Source organism: Aythya ferina (assembly GCF_964211825.1).
Source record: "Aythya ferina genome assembly, chromosome: 13".
Lineage (NCBI taxonomy): Eukaryota > Metazoa > Chordata > Aves > Anseriformes > Anatidae > Aythya > Aythya ferina.
The window spans coordinates 14,550,617-14,574,625 of record NC_140311.1 but is presented as its reverse complement, the minus strand read 5'-3'; the positions used below and the strand labels follow the sequence as shown (position 1 = coordinate 14,574,625).

Genomic DNA, 24,009 nt, shown 5'->3' with positions numbered 1-24,009 from the left:
GGGATACCACAAGGGGCTGAAGACCACTCAAGCAAGTGGAAGGAGCATCTCCAAAGCCATGTGGGGAAGCTGACCCAAAGGAAAGATGGAGGAAAGAAGAGTCTCTCATCAGCACCTCGCATTGAAAAATACAAACAACAAAGTGGCCATGGATACATTCTTTATGCATTTCTGAGGAGCTCCTTGTGGCAGCCTGAAGAACAAAACAGGTTAGCAACAGCCGATAGCAAAGAACTGTCACATGAGCAGTCCAAAAATTAACAACAGCAATATAGCATGGAGTTGCACAGAAGAAACTGCTCCAGAACTGAAGATACAGGAACACCAAAGAAAACCGAAAGAATATATGGAACTGAAGTTAAATTACATCTCTCAAATGGACTCATATTCATCCACCACGTAACTATTTATTTACTTGTAATGTTTAGAAATTCTCTTGAAGAGTAAAGCAAGGTGAAGCATATGCATGTTGTCCATTTCTTTCAATCCACTGTTCCCAGTCTCTGGTATATTGTGGTTTAACTCTGAAAACAATCCTCCCAGCCCTACGAGAAGGAGCTGTGGCCCTGTAGGAATACCTACAGGCTGCTACTCTGTTCATGGCATGATTTAAGTTCAGGAGTTTACTGGAGTCAAATTCCTTATGCATTCAGCTAGTACAGTACACCTAGGTCTTTGCAAAACCACAGCAAACAATTCCCTCAGTTCAGCTGAACATTCCTTATGCAATTTGCACAGAAAATCGCGGTTTACAGCGCTCGTGAACAGGAAGCATTGCTGTATGTCACAAGAGACCTTCATCCAAACTAAAGCTTCCCCATAAAGAAGGAAGGAAATAGGAAAACCTAAGCTGTTTGCTTTCACAGACATATGCATTAAAACAAAACAAAACAAAACAAAACAACACAGAAGAGAATGATGAAAATAACCTGATGTTCTGCTTCACACTGGAAATGTTAGACCATCATCTTAAAGTGGGGCATCTGAGTTCAGTTTTAAATCAATTTACTTTGCTTTAAAATAATATAAACAATAAGGTTATGAGAGACTGAGGTTTTGCAAAACTAAGGTAACAATTTCCTGACAGTAACAAACTGTGTTTTAGAAACTTTTATATTACAACAAAACGTAAAAATTGATAAGAAAAAAATATATATTTGGGGGAAAAAAAAGATACACATCGTGCAGAAAAAAATACTTCATGTTCTCCCCAAAGGCAGACACACCATCTGCTCTGGAAAATATACCTACTGTAAGTCTGCACAAACACAAACTCATACCATCCAGTCAATAAATAATTTAATGAGGTTACAGATCTGCAAGAAAACATGACAGCACCCTTTTTCCAGCCTCCAGCCTCACCCCACAGGCACGGCAGAACAATGCACATGAGCCAAACAACTAACCACAGCTGCATCAAAAGGCCACTGGAATGCACAGATCTTCACAGAAGATATTGCTTCAGGCCCAGACACTTGTACACAGTTAATACTTGCTTCTGTGTGAAAAAAAACAACATGCAGTACCTGCAATCAGCCTCTCAGTTATACTTCAGCCAGAACATGCTCCAGGGACCATGCATTTGGGGGAGGGGGAGAGTCCAGACCCACATGTACCAACACATCAAAAGACGGGGATGGTGAAATGAAGAGGAAGGCTGCAGCAAAATACTGCTGCAAGTCTTGAAGATGACACCCACGGAATGCAGCCAGCTCTCAGAACGGAAGTCGCTTCAACTGCTCATATGTGATAAAAAACTGAAGAGAAAGTTAAGGAATTGGGACAGACAAATATATATATAGCAGCTGCACTGAACCTCCCTCATAACCAGGCCATACCTGACAAGGCAAGGCAGGTAGATCAGCACAGAAAGCCCGTGGGAAAGTCCCTCTTCCAGGCAGCATAAAGTGATCTGTAGAGGTGGAAGAGAGCTGCAGGAGAGCTACCAAGAGGGAAGAGACTGACCCAGAAGCAAGCTGGGCCAGGCTTGCCAAGACCACTGAGAATGGGAGGCGACTCTAACCCCAGACTGGGACTTCCTAAATTTTGAATTCTTTAAAATAAGCTGTATACACAATTTCAGAGGGCCAGAAGGACCATTACAGCAATCCGGAAGTGCTGATTCTGCAGAGCAGATCAGCACCTGTCCTAAGGGCAGAAATTCACCAGGCTTTCCCCAAAAAATGGGAGCCAATCCAGAAACTGCTGCACCTCTAGCAGCTCAAGCCAAATGGAAAGTTTAAAGCCAAACACTTGAGAGCACTTACTTTACAGGAAAGTATCCACGCTGCTGCACTGGCAGTCCCTGCACTAACCACCTACAGAGCTTTTAGAAGTAGCAGTCGCCAACGGTGGCATTTTTTGGCACTTGAACCATCTGCAGCCACATCGGTTTACATCTGTCCAAGCAGAACAGGGAGTTCACTTTGGGCTACTGCGAGGAAGACAAAGAGGTACACCGTCAGCGTGTCTGCTCTGAACTTCTACTTACAGCTTGTCCTCCCCTGCCTGTCCATGTTCATGGCCTCCCAGCAGCACACTGAAGGATACAATGATGTTCCAGGGACCGAGCCGAAGCCAGTTTGGCCAGAAGCCTTTATAGAGTGCAAAGAATCCCTCGCTCTTCCATGTCTGCGAAGAGAGAGGAGGTATCAGTTATGAGACACTACTCAACCCACAAGTTTTTACTTTTTTCCCTCCCCTCTCTATTCTCTCCCCCATCCCACTGTGGTAGAGGGGTGTGAGCAAACATTTCCTGAGGTTGTGTGGTGCTTAGCTGCCTGCCGGGTTAAACCACAGCATTCACTAACAAAGCTTTCTCCCGTAAGGTTGGAAGAATGCTCAAGCTGGCAAAGGAGATCCCAGGAAAGTGACTCTAGACCCTTTTCTTGTTTGGAACACTGACAAGTCTGTTCTCTCACAGTGCAATCTAACTGCTCAGAACAGTGGTGTATCTTGTAGGAAATCACAGAACAGCTGAGGCTGATAGGGATGTCTGGAGGCCATCTGGTCCAATCCCCCTGCTCAAGCAAGACCACCCAGAGAAGGTTGATGGCTGCTCAAGACCTCCAAGGAAGGAGACTCCAAAACCTCTGGAAAACATATGCCAGTGCTTCATCACCCACACAGTATGGAATTCCTTCCTGATGTTTAGAAGGAACCTCTTTTGATCCAGTTTCTGCCCATTGCCTCTTATGCTATCACTGAGCACATGTTCAAGCTGGTGTCCACCTGTACACCCAGGTCCTTTTCTTCAAGGCTGCTTCCCAGCTGGGCAGCCCCCAGCATGTCCTGCGGTTGTTCCTCCCCATGAACAGGACTCTGCACCTCTCCTTGCTGAACTTCAGAGGGTTCCTGTCAGCCCGTTTCTCCAGCCTGTCCAGATCCCTCTGGAGGGCAGCACGGCCCTCTGGTGAATCAGCCCCACACCCCACTTTCGTGTTGTTTGCAAATTTACTGAGGGTGCAGTCTGCCTCCTCACCCAGACCGTTAACAGAAATATTGAATGGGAATGGACATGGTTTTGACTGCTGGGGTACTACGCTCATTACTGGCCTCCACCTACACTTTGTACCACCAACTGCTACCCTCCAGGCCTGGATGATCAGCCAGGGTTTGATCCACCTCACTGTCTGCTCATCCAGCCCATATTTCAACAGCTTGAATTTGGCCAGCTTCTAAAAAACAGGAATTTGCCCACCTGTTACCTCCTTACCTTCACGAGACCATCCAGAGTGCCCTTATAGAGCTCCACGCTGCCCACAATTGCTCGCTGGTTCATCATCCGTGTCCGCACCACGTCCACAGGGTTGGAAGCAATGGCCCCAGCCAGCCCACACGTAAAACTGGAACTATACATACACCAAAACATCAGAGAGGAATAGCTGAGTATGGCCAATCTGGCTCAGAAAGGCCGTGACAGAAGCACAAGAGTATCTTTCACTGAATGTTATGATGGGTATTTAGCAATAAACATTAGCTGTACTCTCTGTTCCCACCCAGAAAAAGGAATCACACCACTCTGAGACCCCAGAGAGCTAAGGAAAGTAAAAGCTCAGTTTCGTCTGATTAAGTCCCTGTCAGAGCCCACTGCCAGGTCTGCATTCTGCAGTCCAGCAAGGGTTTCTTCGTGCTGACAAGGTGACACAGACCTGAAGGCAGCCTCTTGGAAGTGCACATCCTTCTCCCCAGAGCAAACATTTCTTCATGGCAGGGAAGGAGGGAGGAAGACCAAAGACAGCAAGAGGGAGCATGCAGCTGCTAGTCTCCTCCCTGCACATATGGTCTAGTGCTTGTCACCTTCAGCCCACAGCAGGCAAACCCAACAGAAGCACTGCAGCACCTCCAGCTAAAGTGTCCACTAGAAGAATAATAGGAAAATGTAGGTGAAGAAAGATTTTGGGAGGTCTCTAATCCACCCCTTGTTTAGAGCAGGGCTGACTTTAAAACTAGGTCAGGTTGCTCAGGGCGTTCTCTTGGTCAGTTTTGCAAACTTCTGTTTCACAAAACTCTTGCAGCAATGGCTGCAAGCTGACATTGTCTGCCGAGATGAGCACCTAGGACTGGAGCAGCTCTTTTAACTGATTGCTACACAACCAAAACTCCTGCCCGGTTTGTACCAGGGCAGAGACATGGAGCAACAGCATGTCTGGTCTTCAGTGAGCTAAATTCAAGCTGTAGCTTCACCAAAAGGGTTCATTAGGTTCCTTTCTCTGGGGAGATCTCTCTAGGGACACTTGCTGGGCATCCTGAGCTGCTCCAATCAACACACCAGATCTCTCAGAAGTATTGAGCTTGTTCTTGGCAGCTCCAGAGCACTTGGCTCTACAAACAGATCTCACTCCAAATCCCAGCTTGCTCCTCTGCTCCACACACCCTGCCAAGCCTGGAGAGTCCAGCAGCTGCAGCAAATACTCACACGAAGTGGGCAAAGATTGTATCGCCCATCAGGCCTGATAGAATTAAGTGCTTCTTGGTAATGTCATAGACTGGCAGTTCCACCCCAACCACGATGGCAGCTCTCTGGGCTGTTGGGACGACACCCTGCAGGGCACAAACATCAGTCACAAGCACAGTTTGCTGCCCGAAGGCCTGCAGCTAGTATAACATTTCTTCCCACTCCCCTGTCAGGAGCCTTTCTCTGACAATCTACCCGGAATCCTCCTCACCCTGTCTTACAGCTGCAGCTTTTGAGGTGGACCAGCTCCCTGTCTCCCAGCATTAACTCCAAAGCTAAGAAGGATTCTTCCATCCTGCACCATGACAGTTTTACTCCAGCTAGATTAACCAGATGTTGCTTCTCTCCTCTCAGCCACTAACACACAGGAATTAGGCTACAATTTACTCATCTTCCCTCACCCAACAGTACCCAGGGGATTCAACACCAAAAGAGATCCTGCACCACAAAACCAGCAGCTGTTTAGAGAACCAGATGGAGTCCTCCCAGGACCAGGTCCTCCTTGCTACATGCCAGCAACTAGATTTTGCTTTGCTAGCACTGTTGATTTAGGAGATGATCGTGTATTACAAAAGTTGTCAGTGGCAGGACATTGATCTGGGAACTGACAAAACAATTACTGGAAAGAACAAGCATGAGCTTAGGTAAGTGCTATGTTCCATCTGGGAAATAACCTAGCAACCACCCCCTCAGGAAACAGGTAAAAGCACCTACAATTCCACTGAGTACCAGGTCACAGAGAACACAGCAGCAATGCAGAGCTTGGCCATTTCACAGGAACTCTAACATCACCCGAGTAATTCAGGGAAACCCATGTTATCATGACAAAGCTTCCCAGTCACTGGAACCAGGAACAACTCTTCAGTGTGCCAAATTATGAGCCACGATCTACCTAGTGGTTATCCCAAACCAGAGAGAAACAAGACTAGCTTGATCAGTGGAATCCAATTTGAACTGGACCTGTCTCTGCACTGCAACCTGTCTGCAGCACACACCAGCAACAAAGAGGGCTCCATTTCTTCTCTATTCTATTTTCCCCTCTTGCGTGTTTGTCTAAAGAGCAGAATAACCTCAACACAACTATCCATCAGGTGGTGCTCACCCTCCAGAGGCCTCGGGTACCCTCCTGCTGGTAGATATCGATGAAGCTGCCAATCATGCCACCCTGGAATAAACTGCCTTGAGCCTGCATTCGAATCTGAAAGAAATGCACAAGTCAGTGGGATAGCATCAGTGTCTGCTACAAGGGGGACAAGGACAGCAGCTCAGCGACTTTCTGGTGGTAAGGAATAATGGGGAAACTTACAGCAGACACTGCTCTCCCACTACCCACACAATCTCTCCCTGCAAACCATGCAGCAGATGAGGGCAGGCAAGCAGAGGGACAGCAACAGGGTGGAAGGGCAGTGAAAAATTCAAGCAACACAGAGTGACAGGCATGGTCTTTCCCTTCTGAAGGCAGCCCGAGAAGGTTGAACCACACAAGGGGGAAGTATGGGAAAGTTCTCCAGACTCTCTACACAACAGGTAGGGCTGAACTGTATCAACAAAGCTAAGCATAGTCATCAAAGGGAATGGAGCTGAGAAGTTCTGATGGCTGGCTGCCACCCCACTCACCTTTCCCAGCTAAGGTAACACAGCCTGGACCCCTTAAAGATTTACAGATTTCTTGATTTTTAGGAGCTGCCTTTTTTTTTTTTTTTTTTTTTTTTTACTCTTTTTTATCGGCTCTGGGCTTCTACTCCCATTCTCAACAAGCCCAAATTAGCAAAAATAATGCCAGTAGTGGCTTAGAGAACATGTCACCGCAGCTGGGAAAGATGCATCTTCACTGGAAGGCAGGAGCACACAGCAAAACAAGGAAGCTGTCTCTGGCCACATATACTTCTTACCTTCAGCACATCTGTTGGATTGGCAAGCGCAGAGGAGATCACCCCTGAAACCACTCCACAGATTACATTGATTAACAACGTTTCATCTGCAACCAAGAAAAGAATGTCAGATTCTGAAGGTCTAAAGGGAAGGTGTATAGATTGTACTGAACAAGCAAGAAGCTCTGGAAAGAACAGAAAAGGTAAGCTCTCAAATCACATGGTGAAGCTGCACAAGCAGAAACTGGCAACTTGTAATCAGATCAAGGCAGAGCTGTCCCCACAACTGCCTCAGCTGCCAGAGGTAAAAAGTAGAAGCTGAAACAGCAACACGCTGTCAGAGAGAAGCAGGTCTGACTGATGATTCTAGCTGAGCAGACAAGGAAAATGCCTCTACACATGAAAATTCTAAACAATTATCTGATTTCAGTGCCCAGTGACACATCTCTCACAGTAGAGAACGGCAAGACAGAGGTAGACAAAGTGGGGCAGCTAAACATTTCTGAAGGCAACCTGATACAAATTACTTTTAACCTGGAGCACCAGCTGGCCACACTCTGAATATGTGGCTGCCTTGAGAAAACAGAGAATAGGTGACCCAGGCAGAGAAAGTTAGATGCAATTAGTCCCAGAAGAGGAAAAAAATAATCTAAGACTTCCAGGCCCAGTATTAGAGCGATAGTTATGTTGGAAGAAGGTATGGCCCTTTGCTGGTACTGACCACCGCACTTTCCAGCGGAGACCAGGCCACTGGCTGCCCCAGGCCTGTAGGAAGACAAATATTCAAACAACAGTACTCACAACTGGAAACGCTGCAACAGCGAGTGAGGAGGGGTGTGCAGCCCTGTGTATGGGTGTAGAGCCATACACAGGAAGAGGGTGGGTTGTTGTTGTTGTTTTTTGTTGTTTGTTTGTTTGTTTTGTTTTTGTTTTTGTTTTGGGGTGGGGGGCTCTGAAACCACAAAACAGAGATAAACGCTGGGGAAAGTAAAGGTCTGTCTGGAGGGGCAGGTGTTTGGCTTAAGGGTCATTTCTGCGACTGTGGGCAGTGCCAAGCACAGTGAGGCTCAAATCTATGTTGAAAGCTGTCCTTGCTGTTATTATACAAATAAAAGGCGCAGCAGAAGATGAAAACAACTCAATTTCTTTGACAATTTGTAGCTGGGAAAGGTGGCAGAGAAAGGAAGGAGCCAGACCACACAGAGCAGAAAGCGCACAGCTCCGTGATGCACCTCCTGCGGGAAGAGACCTGCCTGCACCGACACCGACCTTCCAGGCGATCCACGAACAGCCGCTTCAGGCTCTGGTAAATGCCGATCTTGATGGTGCCGTAGGACGCCTGTCTCAGCAGCGCCGGGGCGATCCTGAGCAGGGGAACAAACGAGACCCGGCTGAACCGAATTCAGCAGTGTGCTGAGGTGGCCACGAAGGCCAACAGCATCCTGGCTTGTACAAGAAGCAGTGTGGCCAGCAGGGCTAGGGAAGTGATTGTCCCCTCTGGTGAGGCTGCACCTCGAGTCCTGTGTTCAGTTTTGGGCCCCTCGCTACAAGAAGGACATTGAGGTGCTTGAAAGAGTCCAGAGAAGGGCAATGAAGCTGGTGAGGGGCCTGGAGACCAAGTCCTACAAGGAGCGGCTGAGGGAGCTGGGCTTGTTCAGCCTGGAGAAGAGGAGGCTCAGGGGCGACCTTATCGCTCTCTACAGATACCTTAAAGGAGGCTGTAGCGAGGTGGGGGTTGGTCTGTTCTCCCACGTGCCTGGTGACAGGACGAGGGGGAATGGGCTAAAGTTGCACCAGGGGAGGTTTAGGTTGGATATTAGGAAGAACTTCTTTACTGAGAGGGTTGTGAGGCATTGGGATGGGCTGCCCAGGGAAGTGGTGGAGTCCCCATCCCTGGAGGTCTTTAAAAGCCGTGTAGATGTAGAACTGCGTGATGTGGTTCAGTGGAGGCCTGGTTAGCGCTAGGTCAGGCTGCACGGGGTGATCTCGGAGGTCCCTTCCCACCCAGACGACTCTGGGCCGTGCACGCTGCTCTCGCAGGCCCCACACGCCGGTGACCCCCCCGCGGCCCCAACCCGCCAGAGGCCCCGGTACCCCGATGCTCGCCCCCACGCCCCCTTCCCGGTTCCTCTCGGCCCCGGGCCCCGCCGCTTACCCCGAGTAGAGGGCGCGGCCGCCCTCCTCGCGGCAGATGCGGAACAGGGCGTGGAACATGCCCCGGTAGCGCACCTCGCGGAACCGGGCGTCGGCGCTCTGCCCCTGCACCTGCAGCCGCGTCTTGGTCAGGTCCACGGGGAAGGTGCCTGCGGGGAGAGCGCCCGTCAGCGAACCGGGAGCGGTACCGGGATCACCGGTACCCGCCACCGAACCCCTCCTCACCGAACTCGGCCACGATGGAGGCGAGCCCGCCGTACACGAAGGGTTTCCAGCTCAGCGCGGACATGGCATGGCCGCGGGCCGCCCCGCCGCCGGAACCGGAGCCGAGAGCGGAACGGGAACGGGAGCGGCGACGGGAACGGGAACGGGCACGGAACGGGAACCGGGAACCGCCCCGGCACGGGCGGCGCGCGCAGCCGGCGGCCGGCGCCCCCTGGCGGCACCGGGCTGAGGCCGCGGCCCCGCCGTGCACCCCCCCCTTCCCCCATCCTGAACACAGTACGACAAAAAAAACAAAGCACACCGGGAAATGAGAGTGCTGCTTCAGTTCTCTCTTCTGGTTAACGATCAGTTTTATTAAGAAGAGTTTAAAAAAATAAACACAAAAATAAAGCACCCTAACTCAACAGCACGTCTCTTGGGGTTCATCACACGAGGAAGATGCGCTGGGTGCACCCAGGACACACAGGCAGCGTGTCAGGCTTGCAGGCACCCAGCAGCCTCTCACTGCAGACACAGGGGATGCTCCCACCAGGATGGTGCCGGGCAGTTTGGAGAGCAGCACCCTGCCACCCTCAGCAACCACTTTTGCTCTGCAGGGTGCCTGCCAGCACAGACAGCAAGGAGACCCCTGTCTGAGAAGTGAAATGAGAAACAAAGTCGAAGCTGTGGGAGGCGAAAGCACCAGCTGGGGTATCCACACAGAGGTGTCAGGAAGCCCTGCACAGGTTTTTGTCCAGGCTCAAGGAGCACAGCTGTCTCAGGGGGAGCAGCCATAGCCCTAAGGGGTGCTCACATGAGAGCTCAGTAGTGGCTGGAATCTCTAGTGGAACCCCGCTCCCTGTGCCTGGAATGGGGCTCTCTGGTGCTACTCTCCCGCTGGTCCCTGGATCTGGTCCCCTCGGACTCTTCTCGCCTGCTGCTGTGCCTTTCACTCTTCCTGCCAGTCTCTTCTCTCTCTTCCCGCAAACTGTTTTGTCCCCTGTGTTCCTGGGAGCTCTTTTCTCCTCTTCTCTCCGACTGCCTCTGATGCCTCTGCTCTTCCTCTTCTCGTTGCATCCTGCTCGCATGTTTCCTCTCAGACCCATTCCAGGACTGATGACTCCCACTGGCATATCGGTCATAAGCAGGATCCTCCTTCTCCTTTTTAATCTTGATTCTAGGATGTGCCTCCTCAGCAGACGCTGCCCTCTTCACAGACTGCGAGCTCTGCTTTTGCCTTTCTTGTCTACTCTTCTCTTTATCTGAAACAAAAGATTCATCTTCAGGGGTGGGCAGTCTTGCAAGCATTAGCTCAGCTCCTCAAGCTCTGCTACCTAGCACCACAGCACCTTTCCAACTCCACTCCCATTTTGAGTTCCTCCCACCCTTGGCCCAAGCTTCATACTTCACAGCCTCTTTATCACCCCAGATATCCTATTCTACTGCCAAACCTGACACCTTTCTTCTCCAATGTGAGTCACCCTAAGTCCTTCTTTAACATTTGTCACCTTGTGTTATCTCCAGCTAGGTTGCTCTCATGAATTTGAGCACTTTTTGCAATGCTTAGCATCTACTGTAAATTGTTTTCTAAGCAATGTACACACGACAAGAATGTCATTGGATCTGGAGATCCATTGTCAGATTGTCAACAGAGTTGACAATGATTCTCTTCCCTCTTCACTCCCCTTTGCCTCTCTCATTTTCACACATCTCTTCAGCTGTGTAACATCTTGTCTCCAGCCTTAGTTTTGCGCTTATTTTCTTTCCTTCAACCCACTTTTCTCAAACTAGGACTCTACCTGACTTATACCACCCTCTCCCCCATACTAAGGCCCCATCCCGTGTCCTCAATCTGTGCAGCACAGTACTGAACTACTGTACTGATAGGGGAATAGGATGCGGTAAAGACAGGTCTCAAACCCAGACGACATAACTGCCTGTCACAGAGACAGCCCAGGTGTGTGACAGAAGCTTCCTCTGCACGCTGCAAGCACCAGGCTGATTTCAGAATAACCAACACCCCCACCCCACGCCAACATCACCGTGCCAAATCAGCTCATCCTGGAAGCCAGAAGCCACTTCAGGCCAGAAGCCATTTCAGACACCTATTCCTGCTGTTCCCACTGATGCTGCTTCCATGAGCTAAGGGCCCTGGAGACCCATGCAGTCCCACCCATCCACAGTAAAGACTGGCAGGAACATGTTTCACCTTTTTGCTTTTTTGCTGGCACATCATCATCTTCTGACAAAGAATCAGACGATGAATGAGGCGGCGTTTTAACTCCACAGCCCTTTGCGTGGAGTGTTTTTGTGACCTCATCTAAATCATCGGAGTCCTTGGGAGGCCGATAGTTGGCCACGTGGTCCACTCGGATTGTCCTTCCTTTGATCTGCAACAGGAGTCACGTAGTTAGCAAAGCTATGGACCCACTCCCTGCGCCCCGTGGGACACCAGAGAACCGCAGGGCCAGCTCAAACCACTCGTCAGGAGTAAAAGCAGCCGCATCGCAGGCAGCTTCACTCACCTTGATTCCATTGAAGTTGTCGACAGCGAGAATGGTGCTCCTCTGGTCTTCATAGCACAGGAAGCAGAAGCCTTTGGACTTCCCGGTCTTCTTGTCCCGCACCAGATTGATGTTCACCACCTCCCCGTACCTGAAACACACCGTGAGCGCCCCGAGCAGCCGCACGGGCACGGCCCCATCGCTGTGGGGCCGGGGCCGAGGCACTTACTGTGAGAACACGCAGATCACATCCCCCTCCGTCAGCTCGTAGGGCAGCCCACCTGCGGGGAGAGCAGCGGCGCTGCGGCACCGGGACGGGCACCGGGACCGGGACCGGGACCGGGACCGGGATCTGAGAGTTGCCACAGCCGCCCCCCCCCCTCCCCCTTTCCCCCCCCGCTGCCCGTACCGACGAAGACCCAGGCGCTGTCCTTGTACTCGGCGTGCCACGACACCGCCTCCTGCACGCCCAGCTCCGCCTCCCGCGCGTTCAGCTCGTTGATCAGCTTCACCTTCGTCAGCGGGCTGGGGGCGAGGGCACGGTGAGCACCGGTGGGCACCGGGAGCACCCGGCCTTACCCCCGTGTCCTCTTTCCTCCCTCCCTCCCCCCGCCATCATCCCCACAACCTACTTCATGGCGGCGGCGGGGCGCGGGAGCCCGCCCACCCCCGCGCATGCGCGCTCCCGCGGGCCGGGCCGGGCCGTACCGGGCCGGGCTGAGCCGTACCGGGCCGTACCGGGCCGTACCGGGCCGTACCGGGCCGCGCAAAGCAAGAGGCGGGGCGCAGTGCAGCCTCACAGACTTTATTGGTAGCAGCGGCGGGGCCGCCCGGCTCAGCACGGGCAGGCGTTTTTACCGTTGGCGTCGCGCGTCAGCTCCAGGCGGTGCCCCCGGCCCGGCCGCCTCTCCACATCGCGGTAGAGCAGCGATTTCTGCGCCTTGAGCCGGCAGGCCAGGCACATGAAGATGGACTCCACGTTCTGGCTCTCCTTAGGGTCCTTGGCTGAGGTCTCGAACAACAGCATGTTGTGAGCGTCAGCGAACTTCAGGGCCATGCTGGACGGCACCTGGATCAGGTCCTTCAAGTCACACTTGTTCCCCACCAGCACCTTGGGGACGAGGGGGGGCACCGCGTGCCCGTTGCACTCCTCGATCCACATCTTGAGGTTGGTGAAGGAAGTCATCTTCGTGACGTCGTAAACGAAGACGACGGCATGCACGTTGCGATAGTAGTGCTCTACCATGCTCTTCCGAAACCTCTCCTGGCCAGCCGTGTCCCACACTTGCACCTAGGAAGCAAAGCACAGTGTCCTTGAGGCACGCACGGAAAGGAGGCTCACAGAGCACCGAGTGCGCACCCTGAGGCAGGGCTTGCTGCTTCACGAGTACGTCGGTGTGTTTAACTTGCTGCGGAAAGCAGGAGGGCTTCCTGCTGTTCCACCTTTGACAGTGCATCATGGAGCAACAGCACTGAGCCATCTCCAGGACACGGGCAAGGCCAGCACACTGAGAGGGGCAAGTTCTTATCTAGATGAAGCAGGGTTGTTGGATGAGTTACAGGTTTGGGGGCATATGCTGGCAGTGTCCAAGGCTGTGTATGACAGTGTGTATGCTTGTGTAATTCAAACAGTAAGCCTAGCTCATCTAGTAAGAGCGATCACATCAGCACTTTCCTTCATTTTCAATACTCTCAGACAAGGGCTAGGCTCTACATGGCATATCCCATTTCTCAGTCATTGCAAATGGTCCATTATATTCAAAAGAATTGACAGTGCCCTTTAATTGTGTGTGCTCTAAGTGAGAAAAATCCCTGCGTGATGACTTACCTGACTGAAACGCCTTGCCAGACAGCCCTCCTCTTCCTAATGCACTTCACCATCAGCCCCACCACCAAAACAAATGCCACAAAATGCTTCCCATTTCAGAAACATTTTTGCACCAGATCAGGACATTGGCCCACCTAACCCTAGGCCATAAAAAAGAACCCGACAGAATTGCAACAGTACAGAAGAGGCAGGGCAAAGAAAAGAGCAATGTTCCCACGTGGTGCTCTGCCAGGGGATGGATAAAGAGCCAAATGAGAACTTAAGGGTTAGGATTAAAGAGCTGTTGAGGTTCCTGGAGAGCGTTGGTGGCAAATTCCTGACCCAAGTGGCAGAGGAGACGAGGAGGTGCTCTGCTGGGCGTCATACCAACAAGGAAGGGCTGTCATGGTCGAAGCCATCTCATTGACCATGAGATGGTGGAACTCAGGATCCCAAGAGGAAGGAGTAGGGCAAAATTTCAGACCACAATGATGAATTTTGAAAAGGAAAGACAGAAGATGGGCCCAAGAAAGCTGGCTAATATTCAAAAAAAGCATCCCAGTGAACAGGTAGTCAGGCAAACAGGCCTAGAGGCATTGCTAGACAAGGTAAGAGCAGTGGATATTGCCTACGTGCGCTTTCAACAAAAGCTTTCAACACTTGTCTGCCATAAGATACTCACAGAGAAGCTGATGAAGTCTGTCTGGATGAGCAGTGGGGTGGATCAAACACTGGCTGATCATCCAGGCCTGGAGGGTAGCAGTCGGTGGTACAAAGTGTAGGTGGAGGCCAGTAATGAACGTAGTACCCCAGCAGTCAAAACCGTGTCCATTCCCGCTCAACATTTCTGTTAATGGTCTGGGTGAGGAGGCAGACTGCACCCTCAGTAAATTTGCAAACAACACGAAAGTGGGGTGTGGGGCTGATTCACCAGAGGGCCGTGCTGCCCTCCAGAGGGATCTGGACAGGCTGGAGAAACGGGCTGACAGGAACCCTCTGAAGTTCAGCAAGGAGAGGTGCAGAGTCCTGCTCATGGGGAGGAACAACCCCAGGACATGCTGGGGGCTGCCCAGCTGGGAAGCAGCCTTGAAGAAAAGGACCTGGGTGTACAGGTGGACACCAGCTTGAACATGAGCCAACAGCGTGCCCTTGCCACAAAGAAGGATAACGGTGTGCCAGGCAAAGTATCGCCAGCATGTTGAGGAAAGTGATCCTTCCCCTCTGTTCAGCACTGTTGGGGTGGCATCTGGAGTACCATGTCCAGTTCTGAGTTCCCCAGTGCAAGAGAGACATGGAAATGAAAAGGGCCTTCAAAATGATAAAGAGGTTGGAACAGCTCTTGTATCAGAAACTAAGAGAGCTGGGGCTGTTCAGCATGGAGAAGGTCCAGGGCATATCTCACCAGTGTTATAAATATGTATATATATAAATGTGATAAATCAATCTTATCAATATGTATAAATACCTGGACAGAGGGTGCAAAGAAGCAGCCTGGCTCTTTCAGCATTGCCCAGCAACAGCAGAAGTTCCTTCTAAACCTCAGGAAGCACTTCTTTACTGTGTGGGTGACAGAGCACTGGAGCAGGTTGCCCAGAGAGGTTACAGAGTCTCCCTCCTTAGAGATCTTAAACAGCCACCTGGACATGGTGCTGGGCAGCCTGCTCTGGGTGGTCTTCCTTCAGCAGGGGGATTGGACCAGATGGCTTCCAGAGGTCCCTTCCAACCCGCACCTTGCTCTTCTGTAAGAACTTCTGTAAGCTGCAAGCTGGCAATTTCTAAATTACTGTGATTTACCTGAACCACCCTGAATTGTGACAGTGCCTGCCCCACAATCTTTCAGAGAGTAAAAATGTTGGCAACAAAGAGATACCTCTCGTTCATCTCCATGCCACTTTATCCCAGGCTGTTTAGTTCTGGGCAGAGCAGCAGCAGGAGCCCCAGGCCCCTTGTCACCAAGGTGCTTGCTGGGAACAAGTGCGACTTAAAGGAACTGATCCCACCTCCCCATTTGGATGCACGGTCCTAGGAGAAGGGCAATTTGCTGCCCTGCCTCCCAGTCCTGCTTGCTGGAGCAGAAGTAATATCCAAAGGTAGAAAGCATGGCAATATTTCCAAGCTAGTGGCCATAGGACAGCTTCATGCCAGCCTGCACTATAGCTTGTAACACAGACAGGGGACACTGGATGGAGCTGGGCAAGGCACGGTGGGGAAATGAACACCTTTCGTCTTAAAGAGAGGAAAAAAAATCATGGTCAGTTTAAAAGCACAACTAAAGTTCTTATCATCCAACATTAGCCCTACATTCGCTGTGATCAGCCCCTCAACTTTTGATTCTCCATCTGTCTGCAAAATATAGCAGTATGGGCTTATTCCAGAAGTCAGTCTTTCACACAGACTGCTGCTTGTACTGATCCACCTAACCAGGTAGGCCAAGATCTGCTGCAAACTGCGCTTCCCAAGCTGTTTTCTACCCACTGCTCGTTGATCTGCAGATCTCCTCAGCTCTGAGCTAATGCATTTCTTTACTGTTGCTGGTGTACATACAGCAAATTAGTTCTATTTTAGTTCCCTTGAAACTGCATCCTCCGATTGCCTGCTAACATTTCTGTGCATTAACATCAGAGCTGTCAGGCCCGCTGCAACCAGCTAGTGCAAGCTCCTGGCTTTCCAGCAAGCCTCTAGCCAGCCTACAGCCATATGCTCTCGTGGTTTCTGTGTGAGCTGTGCTCTGGTTTCTGCACACAGCTCCTTCCTCCAGCTCCCTACAGCTTCACCCCTTTGCTGCTGTGGTCGAGCCTCTGAAGCCGGGGCCGGCCTGGCGCTGTGAGGACCCCGTTACGCCAGATGCTTGCAGCGTCTCGCTCCGAGCTATTGTTTCAGCCCCCCTGCAGACTCAAGCAAACAGCATATAAATAGCAAAAAAAAAAGCAACGTGGCTATTTATTAACAGCAGCGGTGTGTTGGGAGGACGTCTCCACAGCGCGGGGAGGGAAAACCTTCCCGTGGCCCTCCCTCAGGATGGAATGGGAACGGGAGAGCCCCGAGGGGTGTCCGGCAGGCACAGATTCGGCCCCGTGACAGGGAGCGGGGCCGCCGCCAGCCCCGGCTGCGGGTGCGCTGCGGGTGCGGTGCGGGTGCGGGTGCCGCCGCGGCCCACCTTGATGCGCTCGCCCTCGATCTCCACCGTCTTCTCGCGGAAGTCCACGCCGATGGTGGCCTCAGTCTTGTCGGGGAAGGTGCCCCCGCAGAAGCGGAAGGTCAGGCACGTCTTGCCCACGTTGGAGTCGCCGATCACGATGATCTTGAAGATGCGGGTCTGCACGTAGGGCTCCAGCGACGAGTCGGGGCCCGGCGGCCGCCCGCCGCCGCCGCCCGCCGCCGCCGCCATCCCTCACCGCCTCATGGGGCCGCCCCGCGCAGCCCCGCTCCTCACACAAAGGCTGCGGCTGCGGCGGGCGGAGCGGGATCAGGTGGTCGGTGCGGCCGGGGGGCGGCGGCACCGAGCGGCGGCACCGAGCACCAGCGCTGAGGTGGCTCCGCCCCGCGTCACGGGCGCCGAGCGGAGCCCGTGAGGCGAGCCCGTGAGGCGAGCCCGTGAGGCGAGCCCGTGAGGCGAGCCCGTGAGGCGAGCCCGTGAGGCGAGCCCGTGAGGCGAGCCCGTGAGGCGAGCCCGTGAGGCGAGCCCGTGAGGCGAGCCCGTGAGGCGAGCCCGTGAGGCGAGCCCGTGAGGCGAGCCCGTGAGGCGAGCCCGTGAGGCGAGCCCGTGAGGCGAGCCCGTGAGGCGAGCCCGTGAGGCGAGCCCGTGAGGCGAGCCCGTGAGGCGAGCCCGTGAGGCGAGCCCGTGAGGCGAGCCCGTGAGGCGAGCCCGTGAGGCGAGCCCGTGAGGCGAGCCCGTGAGGCGAGCCCGTGAGGCGAGCCCGTGAGGCGAGCCCGTGAGGCGAGCCCGTGAGGCGATGTGGACGGGGTCTCGCTTTTCCCTGTCCTGCACGGTTTCTCTGTCTGCGATGGGATGCTCTGTGCAAAAAAATAAAACACAAGAGCAATGCGAGGGGGAAGCAGCCAGCCCTGCCCTGATCTGTCTGCAGACACCCACGGTGCTCTGAGGGGAGAGGGAGGGTACACCTGCTGTCTCATAACGCAGCCCAGACACCTCCAGGAGAGGTCAGAGCCTGGTAAAATTGGCCCAGGACACGAGTCTGCTGCAGCAGAGGTACTTGGTGAGAAGTGAAGGAGCCAAAAGCTGGGACAGATTTCACGCAGACATCAGCTGATCGAAGGTTTTGGCCCATAAAGGAAATTCAGCTGATGGACTCAACAGTTGGAGTACACCCCAGAGGTGTTGTCAGGAAATAATTTCTGATTACCTCCAGACATTTCAGTCCTGGCCTAGCCAAAAACCTCTAGGGCAAAGTCAAGGGGACACCAAGACATCAGCTCCCCGTGTGAGCAGAGACAGTCATTGCCGAGAGTGCCCACGGAAAGAGCCCTTTCTCAGGGACACTAATCCTCCTACAGATTCAGTCTGAACACTGGCCTGCTCTCAGCAGCACATAGCTACTGGAAATGTGCATCACAGCTCTGTAACAGCATCAGTCTGAATGGGAGATCATGACCAAATAACCCCTTTCTGGACTAGGTGGTCATATCTGCCAATAGCCTTAGGGTCTTAAGGTAAAGGGTTGTTTCTAGCTGTCATTTGCCATCTCTACTCCTGCAGGAGGTCTGGCATTCCTGCCATTTGCGTCCCAGGTTATTTGCCTTGTAAAGATATGCGTAGGAAAAAGGGCTCTCTAACAGAACCTCAAGGCAGTGCACATAGCACGCCCTGTTTTAAGGGGTAAGCATTTTGCCTCAACCCATTTTCATGTCCCTTAAAGTACACCAGGAAACAAAGCAGCCATATTCAAACCCTAGGCAGTGCCTTCAGTTTATTCTCTGCTACCAACTGCACTGCTTAGGTGTACCCCCAAGGTGTTACCCCAGAAACCTCCCTAGCTGTCAGCCCAGCTGATACAGGTAGTTTGAGTGTGTCTGCTTCCCCGTTGTATTAGATTTACATGGCAAGGCTTTGGTAGTGGGGGGGCTGCAGGAGTAACCTTTGGGAGAAGACTCCAGAAACTGCCCCATGTCAGCTAAGAGCCAGTTCCAGTCACCTCCAAATGGACTCACCGCTGCCCAGAGCCAAGCAAATATGTGACATTGTGTGTGCCCCTGTGACAGCAGATTTAAGAAAGGGAAAAAAAAAAAAAAAAACTGCTGCACCACAGCAGCTGGGAGAGAGGAGTGAGAAACAGCCCTGCAAATACCAAGGTGAATGCAGCAGGAGGCGCTCCAGGCACATAGCAGCAGTTCCCGAGGCCTGTGGAGAGGTCCCTGGTAGAGCAGGCTGTCCCCCTGCAGCCCATGGGTCCCACATGGAGCAGATCTCCACGCTGCTGCCCGTGGAGGAGCCCCCGGTGGAGCAGGTGGATGTGGCCTGGAGGAGGCCCTTGTGAGGCCCCACCTGGAGTACTGCATCCAGGCATGGTGTCCCCAGCACAAGAAAGATGTCGACCTGTTAGAGTGAGTCCAGAGGGCTACAAAGATAATCAGAGGGTTAGAGCACTTCTTCTATGAAGAAAGGCTGAGAGCTGGGGATGTTCAGCCTGGAGAATGCTCCAAGACCTCACTGAGGCCTTTCAATACTCAGCAGGGTCCTATAAAAAGGATGGGTAAGGACTCTTTACTGAGGCAGATAAATATAGAACAAGGGGGAATGATGGTCTTAAACTAGAAGGGGATAGATTCAGATTAGATATTAAGAGGAAATTCTTCACTCTAAGGTTAGTGAGGCACTGGAACAGGTTGCCCAGAGAGGCTGTGGATGCCCTATCCCTGGAAGTGTTCAAGGTCAGGCTGGACGGGGCATTGGCGTACCTGACCTAGTGAGTGGCACTCCTGCCTGTAGCAGGGAGGTTGGAATTAGATGATTTCAGGTCCCTTCCAACTAGGGCCATTCTGTGATTCTACAAAGTGAGCGACTGAAAGAGTGGCATAGACAAAGTGTTCGGGACTGACCACAGCTCCCCTTCCCCTGTGCCACTTGGGGGGAGGTAGAAGAGGGTGGATGGGAGGAAGGCGTTTTTAGTTTCTCCCTCTGCTGAGTCTGTTTTGCCTGTGACGATAATTGTTGAGTGATCTCCATCTCCTTATCTCCTTAACCCTTGAGCCCTTTTCATATTTCCTCCCCCTTTCCCTTTGAGAAGGGGGAGTGAGAGCAGAGTTGTGGTGGAGCTCAGCTGCCCAGCTGCGTACAACCACACCAGTTCAGGCAGATGCCTCTGGCAATCACCTACAAAGGACCAGAGGGGGGCAGCGCAGCCTTGCTCAGTTTTGTTTTATCTAATTTGCTTTACCACCAAGAGATGGGAGGGACATGCTCCAATATAGATCACGTTTTCTGGGCATTCCTGGAGGCTGTTATTTACAAAAGCTATTTGTGAGAGACTATAGCCTCTTGTTCTCTATCTGATGCTGACTTGACTTCTCAAGTCTGTGAAATAAGACGCCGGTGTCAGGTCCAAGCTGTCTCCCCTCAAAGGGACACGGCTTCCCATTGTAACGTGGAAGAAACGTCAAATTTGAGAGACCTCTCTCTTCTGGCTCAACAGCCAGCCTGGAAAGCAACTTGTCTGCAGTGCATGGGATCACTGGCTGCAGGAGAGTCCCAAAGACCCGCAGGCATTCCAGTGTAACATGGATGATGGTGTCAAGCCACAGCTTCTCTGCAGGGTGATTTCTGTTGAGTTTCCAAGGCCTGTGTCTCTGGAAGAAACCATTGGTCTGCCTTACACACAGAGCAATGCATTCTAAAGCCTTGTAGATCTGGAAATCTTCAAAATAGCTAGCCACCTGCAGCGGCAGAGAAGCCACAGACACCACAAACTCATAGTCTTCAGCAGAAGCCCTACCCAAGGCTTTTGTCTCCCTGTAATCCAAGATCTTTGGGAAACAAGACTCTGAGAAATAAGGGTAAGTGTTGCTGGGGTTAATGCTAAGGGCTGTTGACCGATTCAGAAGTCCCCCAAGCGCATCTGCCAGTTCTGAATTCAGTACCTTAACAACCTTCTCATCATAATAGTCACAATCCCGCTCGGGTACACCCTGCCTTAGCAGGAAGTACCGAAATCCATCTACCGTGTACTGTCCAATGCAAGCGGAAGGGTCGATCACGTTGCCCAGGCTTTTGGACATCTTCTGCCCACGGACAGTCCAGTGGGAGTGCACAAGAATTTGCTCGGGGGGTGGCAGCCCCGCTGCCATCAGCAGCGCTGGCCAGTAGACAGCGTGGAACTTGAGGATGTCCTTGCCCACGACGTGGTGCGCAGCGGGCCACCACTCGCCATGTGTCTCAGGGTAGCCCACGACACTCAGGTAGTTCACCAAAGCATCTACCCACACATAAATGGTTTGCGTGGAGTCACCGGGGACAGGGATACCCCACTGCAACCGGCTTCTCTCACGAGAGACAGACAAGTCTGGCAAGTCGTCTCCCAGCCAGTGAAGCACACGCTGGTAGAAAGGGTCGGGAAAAACGGCACGGGGGTTGTCACGGAGCCACTTCTGCAATGGGTCCCGGAATGCAGAGAGCCTGAACATGTAATTCTCCTCTTTGGTCCAGTGCACCTGAAAAAAACAGGAGAGAAAAGAATTACAGTCCAAATGCACTGCAAATGGTTTTAAAATTTGCACACAGCACTCTCAGCGGGGATTTTGTCACATGCTCCCTTTGTGTTTGGGTGTGCTCCCTACCACGTAAAGCCCTGGTATAGTTCTATGCCTAGAGGGACCTCCTCTCCAAAGACACCACCTCCCGAGGTTCCCCAAAGCAACACCCAAGAACTGAGGCACCCGGGATTCTGCTTTGAAGGATCCTCATGCCCCCAGGGAAGGAATACCTTTCTACAAGCTGCCTTCGTGTGTCATCAGGCAAGAACAACGGAGACAAGAATACACTTTCTTAGAAATGTAGTTTTGTGATTACGGGAGAAAATCATAAAAAGACAAAATAACATTCCTGGTGGGTGCTCTTGCTTTTCTCCTAGGTGCTTCTACTCTTTTTCCTCCATTTAAGATTTAATGCATTTTAGTTGCCAACTTTAGCCTATAATTATGTCTAAGTACTGACAGCTCTTCTCTCACAGATTTAAATTATGTAACATAGCTGAAACAATGACAACTTTGTGGGTACCTAAGATACAAGTGAATTGTGTAAAGATACTCAAGAGATCTGTGGGAAGGTCAGGATTCTTATTTTTTAAAGCTGACTAAGGCTCTAAAATAAGACAGCATCATGCAGGAGAGTTTAATTTTCTAGCGCTGAATCCAACAATTTTTGGCTGAGCCAGAAAGTGCCTCACTCTCAATATGACCAGTAAAGAACACACCACCCTAGTGGTATGTTGCACTTCAGTTTATCTAATTTCAGTCTGTAGCTGCTACTACCTTTGCTTACTTCATTAAAAGGTTACCCCAAAAGACATATTATTCCCTGCATAAATCATAAACAAGTTACACAAACTTTTTTTTTCTTTAAATTCTGAATTCTTTATCATTTTCCATAAGCTTCTTCAACTCTGGGGTATCAGCTCTCAGCACTGCCCAGGAGTAGCACTGTGCACAGAGCTGATATTCCCTGTCGTCTTCCATCCAGCCCTGGTCTGAGGAACACAGGGTAGTTCAGCCTCCTGCTTCCAGCAGTCACCTGTGCATCCTGAAAACCACCACAGATGAAGGTCACAGAACCTTTCCAGGCAGCCTGTTCTACTGTCCTCATGGGGAAAAACTTCTCCTTAGACCCAGTCTGAACCTCTGGTTTCAGCCTGTGACCATTCTCTCCCACCCTCCTGTCATGTACCACTGGAAGAACCTGGCTCCATCCCCTTGATGATCTCTTCATAGGTACAGGGAGCTTCAGGGAGCTTGTTCTCAGGGTGTGGAAGCCTGCTGCCTGTATTTTAGATCTAAGGAATGATTTATTTGCCTGAAAGCTCGTTCTCCGTGGCCCCAACTACATTAGGTGCCTAACAAGAGATTATTTCATAACATACTCCTTTCTGTGTGAACCAATGCTCACGTGCCCCAATCTAGTACAAATATCAGAGGAGCATAACCTCTGCTTAGCTCTGAAGCATGATTATCTGCCACAATTGTATTAAATCACGTTCCTGATACCTTATAGAAATTGCAGTGGCAGAGACACTCTAGGTCAGGTCCCATACTCCTGGCTGCACCATTCAATTGTGAGACTAAACCACAGGCAGGTACTCTTATTGTGTTTAATTTAGGTCCAAACCCCGTGTAATGACACATGACTAATTAAAAATATCTAGAGGCCAAATGAAACTGCCTCACTAACTAGGTCATCTGAAAATCTGGGCACCCAACAAACAGCTCAGTTATAAACAGCTTTATCCTTCCTCACATCTAACATCTTTCATCACCGCTTCAGAACATTGTTTCCAAGCCAATGGCCTGTGAAACTCAGCAGCGGGTGAATCCACATGCCTGCCACATGGCTGAAATTTAAAATTCACTTGGGGTTTAGAATCCCATTGGTATCTCTCCCTTATGCAGCCATACACGGCTATAAGACGCAGCAGAGAGACATTCTTTGAGGCATAGGCAAATCTCAACTGACACGAATTACAAAGCCCACGGGAAGCACTAAATGTCCTCAGATTTTCCTAGAACAAAGTACCAGACAGTTATGCAGTGCTTATGCAGATGCACTATGGTTACCTCATGGCCAGTCTCCGAAGACACCTTGTACGTGCGCCCCTGGCTGTCCGTACGCTCAGCGAGCTGGCTTTCGGGCAGGAAGCACTCATCTGGAGTGCAGTACCAGCCCTCGTAAGACCCTTTGTAGAGCGCCCCACGCTCCTGCAGGGCACCCCAGAAGTGACACACGGCTCGCTGGTGGTGGGGCTTGCTGGTGCGGATGAAATCCGTGAAGGAGACCGCTGCCTGGGTCAAGGCCTGGCGGAACAGAGCCGAAACGCGGGCGCAGAGCTCCGGGGGCGACGTCCCTGCCGCAGCCGCGGCCTGCTGGATCTTCAGCCCGTGCTCGTCGGTACCTGAAACGCCACAGGGCCGTGAGGGGACACACACGGAGGCGGGGGGGGAGCCGCGGCGACCGGGCACCTCAGGGGAGCCCCGTGAGGAGCCGGCAGCGCCCAGCAGCGGGAGGTTAGGGCCGGGGCTCACCTGTGGAGAAGCGGCCGGGCCCGGCGCCGCGCAGCCCTCGCTGGCGGTGCAGCGCGTCGGCCAGCAGCGCGGAGTAGAGGTGCCCGAGGTGCGGAGGCCCGTTGGCGTAGAAGATGGGCGTCGACAGCAGCAGGGGGCGGCAGCGGTGGCCGGGCCCTGAGGCGGAGGAGGAGGAGCGGCGGAGCGGCGGCTGCGGGACGCTGAGGCGGCGGCGGAGCGGCCGCAACATGGCGGCGGCGGCGCGGAGCGGGCGCGCGGGAAGGGGGG

The 24,009-nt window shown here is 52.2% G+C and overlaps 4 protein-coding genes across 9 annotated transcripts; all 4 read right to left on the bottom strand.

Moving 5' to 3' along the window:
- Positions 1 to 1,282: 1,282 nt before the first annotated feature.
- SLC25A14 (solute carrier family 25 member 14) lies at positions 1,283 to 9,412 on the bottom strand. 5 transcript variants are annotated; one of them, XM_084534815.1, is made up of 11 exons: positions 9,208 to 9,404; positions 8,984 to 9,131; positions 8,098 to 8,192; positions 6,850 to 6,935; positions 6,060 to 6,155; positions 4,919 to 5,043; positions 4,152 to 4,360; positions 3,716 to 3,851; positions 2,551 to 2,631; positions 1,611 to 1,757; positions 1,283 to 1,498 (listed from the first exon to the last, which is right to left on the bottom strand). In XM_084534815.1, exons 1-7 carry the CDS (start codon positions 9,269 to 9,271, stop codon positions 4,261 to 4,263), a joined length of 714 nt encoding a protein of 237 aa, XP_084390941.1. In that variant the 5' UTR covers positions 9,272 to 9,404; the 3' UTR covers positions 1,283 to 1,498; positions 1,611 to 1,757; positions 2,551 to 2,631; positions 3,716 to 3,851; positions 4,152 to 4,260. The 5 variants fall into 5 exon arrangements, with proteins under 5 accessions (XP_084390941.1, XP_084390939.1, XP_084390940.1 ...); XM_084534813.1 differs by lacking the exon at positions 4,152 to 4,360 and having other exon boundaries at positions 9,208 to 9,407; XM_084534814.1 differs by having other exon boundaries at positions 1,283 to 1,757.
- Positions 9,413 to 9,539: 127 nt separating this feature from the next.
- RBMX2 (RNA binding motif protein X-linked 2) lies at positions 9,540 to 12,362 on the bottom strand. The gene is made up of 6 exons (XM_084534809.1): positions 12,323 to 12,362; positions 12,100 to 12,215; positions 11,920 to 11,971; positions 11,712 to 11,841; positions 11,396 to 11,576; positions 9,540 to 10,448 (listed from the first exon to the last, which is right to left on the bottom strand). The coding sequence occupies exons 1-6, from the start codon at positions 12,325 to 12,327 to the stop codon at positions 10,009 to 10,011; spliced, it is 924 nt and encodes a 307-aa protein (XP_084390935.1). The 5' UTR covers positions 12,328 to 12,362; the 3' UTR covers positions 9,540 to 10,008.
- Positions 12,103 to 17,046, bottom strand: RAB33A (RAB33A, member RAS oncogene family). 2 transcript variants are annotated; one of them, XM_084534819.1, is made up of 3 exons: positions 16,655 to 17,046; positions 12,549 to 12,981; positions 12,103 to 12,215 (listed from the first exon to the last, which is right to left on the bottom strand). In XM_084534819.1, exons 1-3 carry the CDS (start codon positions 16,883 to 16,885, stop codon positions 12,208 to 12,210), a joined length of 672 nt encoding a protein of 223 aa, XP_084390945.1. In that variant the 5' UTR covers positions 16,886 to 17,046; the 3' UTR covers positions 12,103 to 12,207. The 2 variants fall into 2 exon arrangements, with proteins under 2 accessions (XP_084390945.1, XP_084390944.1); XM_084534818.1 differs by lacking the exon at positions 12,103 to 12,215 and having other exon boundaries at positions 12,482 to 12,981; positions 16,655 to 17,045.
- A 1,353-nt stretch (positions 17,047 to 18,399) lies between these two features.
- Positions 18,400 to 23,999, bottom strand: MARS2 (methionyl-tRNA synthetase 2, mitochondrial). Its single transcript, XM_084534791.1, has 3 exons — positions 23,743 to 23,999; positions 23,278 to 23,612; positions 18,400 to 21,162 (listed from the first exon to the last, which is right to left on the bottom strand). Exons 1-3 carry the CDS (start codon positions 23,969 to 23,971, stop codon positions 19,984 to 19,986), a joined length of 1,743 nt encoding a protein of 580 aa, XP_084390917.1. The 5' UTR covers positions 23,972 to 23,999; the 3' UTR covers positions 18,400 to 19,983.
- Between the last annotated feature and the right edge of the window lie 10 nt (positions 24,000 to 24,009).

What these genes read in the sequence shown, in the direction of transcription:
- MARS2 (XM_084534791.1), bottom strand. Translation starts at nt 23,971, where the DNA reads ATGTTGCGGCCGCTCCGCCGCCGCCTCAGCGTCCCGCAGCCGCCGCTC. An exon ending in GCCCGGCCGCTTCTCCACAG is followed by an intron (nt 23,613 to 23,742) that starts GTGAGCCCCGGC and finishes GTGGCGTTTCAG; the next exon opens with GTACCGACGAGCACGGGCTG. An exon ending in CTTCGGAGACTGGCCATGAG is followed by an intron (nt 21,163 to 23,277) that starts GTAACCATAGTG and finishes TGTTTTTTTCAG; the next exon opens with GTGCACTGGACCAAAGAGGA.
- RBMX2 (XM_084534809.1), bottom strand. An exon ending in GTGATCTGCGTGTTCTCACA is followed by an intron (nt 11,842 to 11,919) that starts GTAAGTGCCTCG and finishes GGTGTGTTTCAG; the next exon opens with GTACGGGGAGGTGGTGAACA. An exon ending in GCCAGCAAAAAAGCAAAAAG is followed by an intron (nt 10,449 to 11,395) that starts GTGAAACATGTT and finishes CTTTTGTTTCAG; the next exon opens with ATAAAGAGAAGAGTAGACAA.
- RAB33A (XM_084534818.1), bottom strand. Translation starts at nt 16,885, where the DNA reads ATGGCGGCGGCGGCGGGCGGCGGCGGCGGGCGGCCGCCGGGCCCCGAC. An exon ending in TCGAGGGCGAGCGCATCAAG is followed by an intron (nt 12,982 to 16,654) that starts GTGGGCCGCGGC and finishes TTTGCTTCCTAG; the next exon opens with GTGCAAGTGTGGGACACGGC.
- SLC25A14 (XM_084534811.1), bottom strand. Translation starts at nt 9,271, where the DNA reads ATGTCCGCGCTGAGCTGGAAACCCTTCGTGTACGGCGGGCTCGCCTCC. An exon ending in ATCCAACAGATGTGCTGAAG is followed by an intron (nt 6,156 to 6,849) that starts GTAAGAAGTATA and finishes CATTTCTTTCAG; the next exon opens with ATTCGAATGCAGGCTCAAGG. An exon ending in GTACCCGAGGCCTCTGGAGG is followed by an intron (nt 5,044 to 6,059) that starts GTGAGCACCACC and finishes TGTGCCCTGCAG; the next exon opens with GGTGTCGTCCCAACAGCCCA.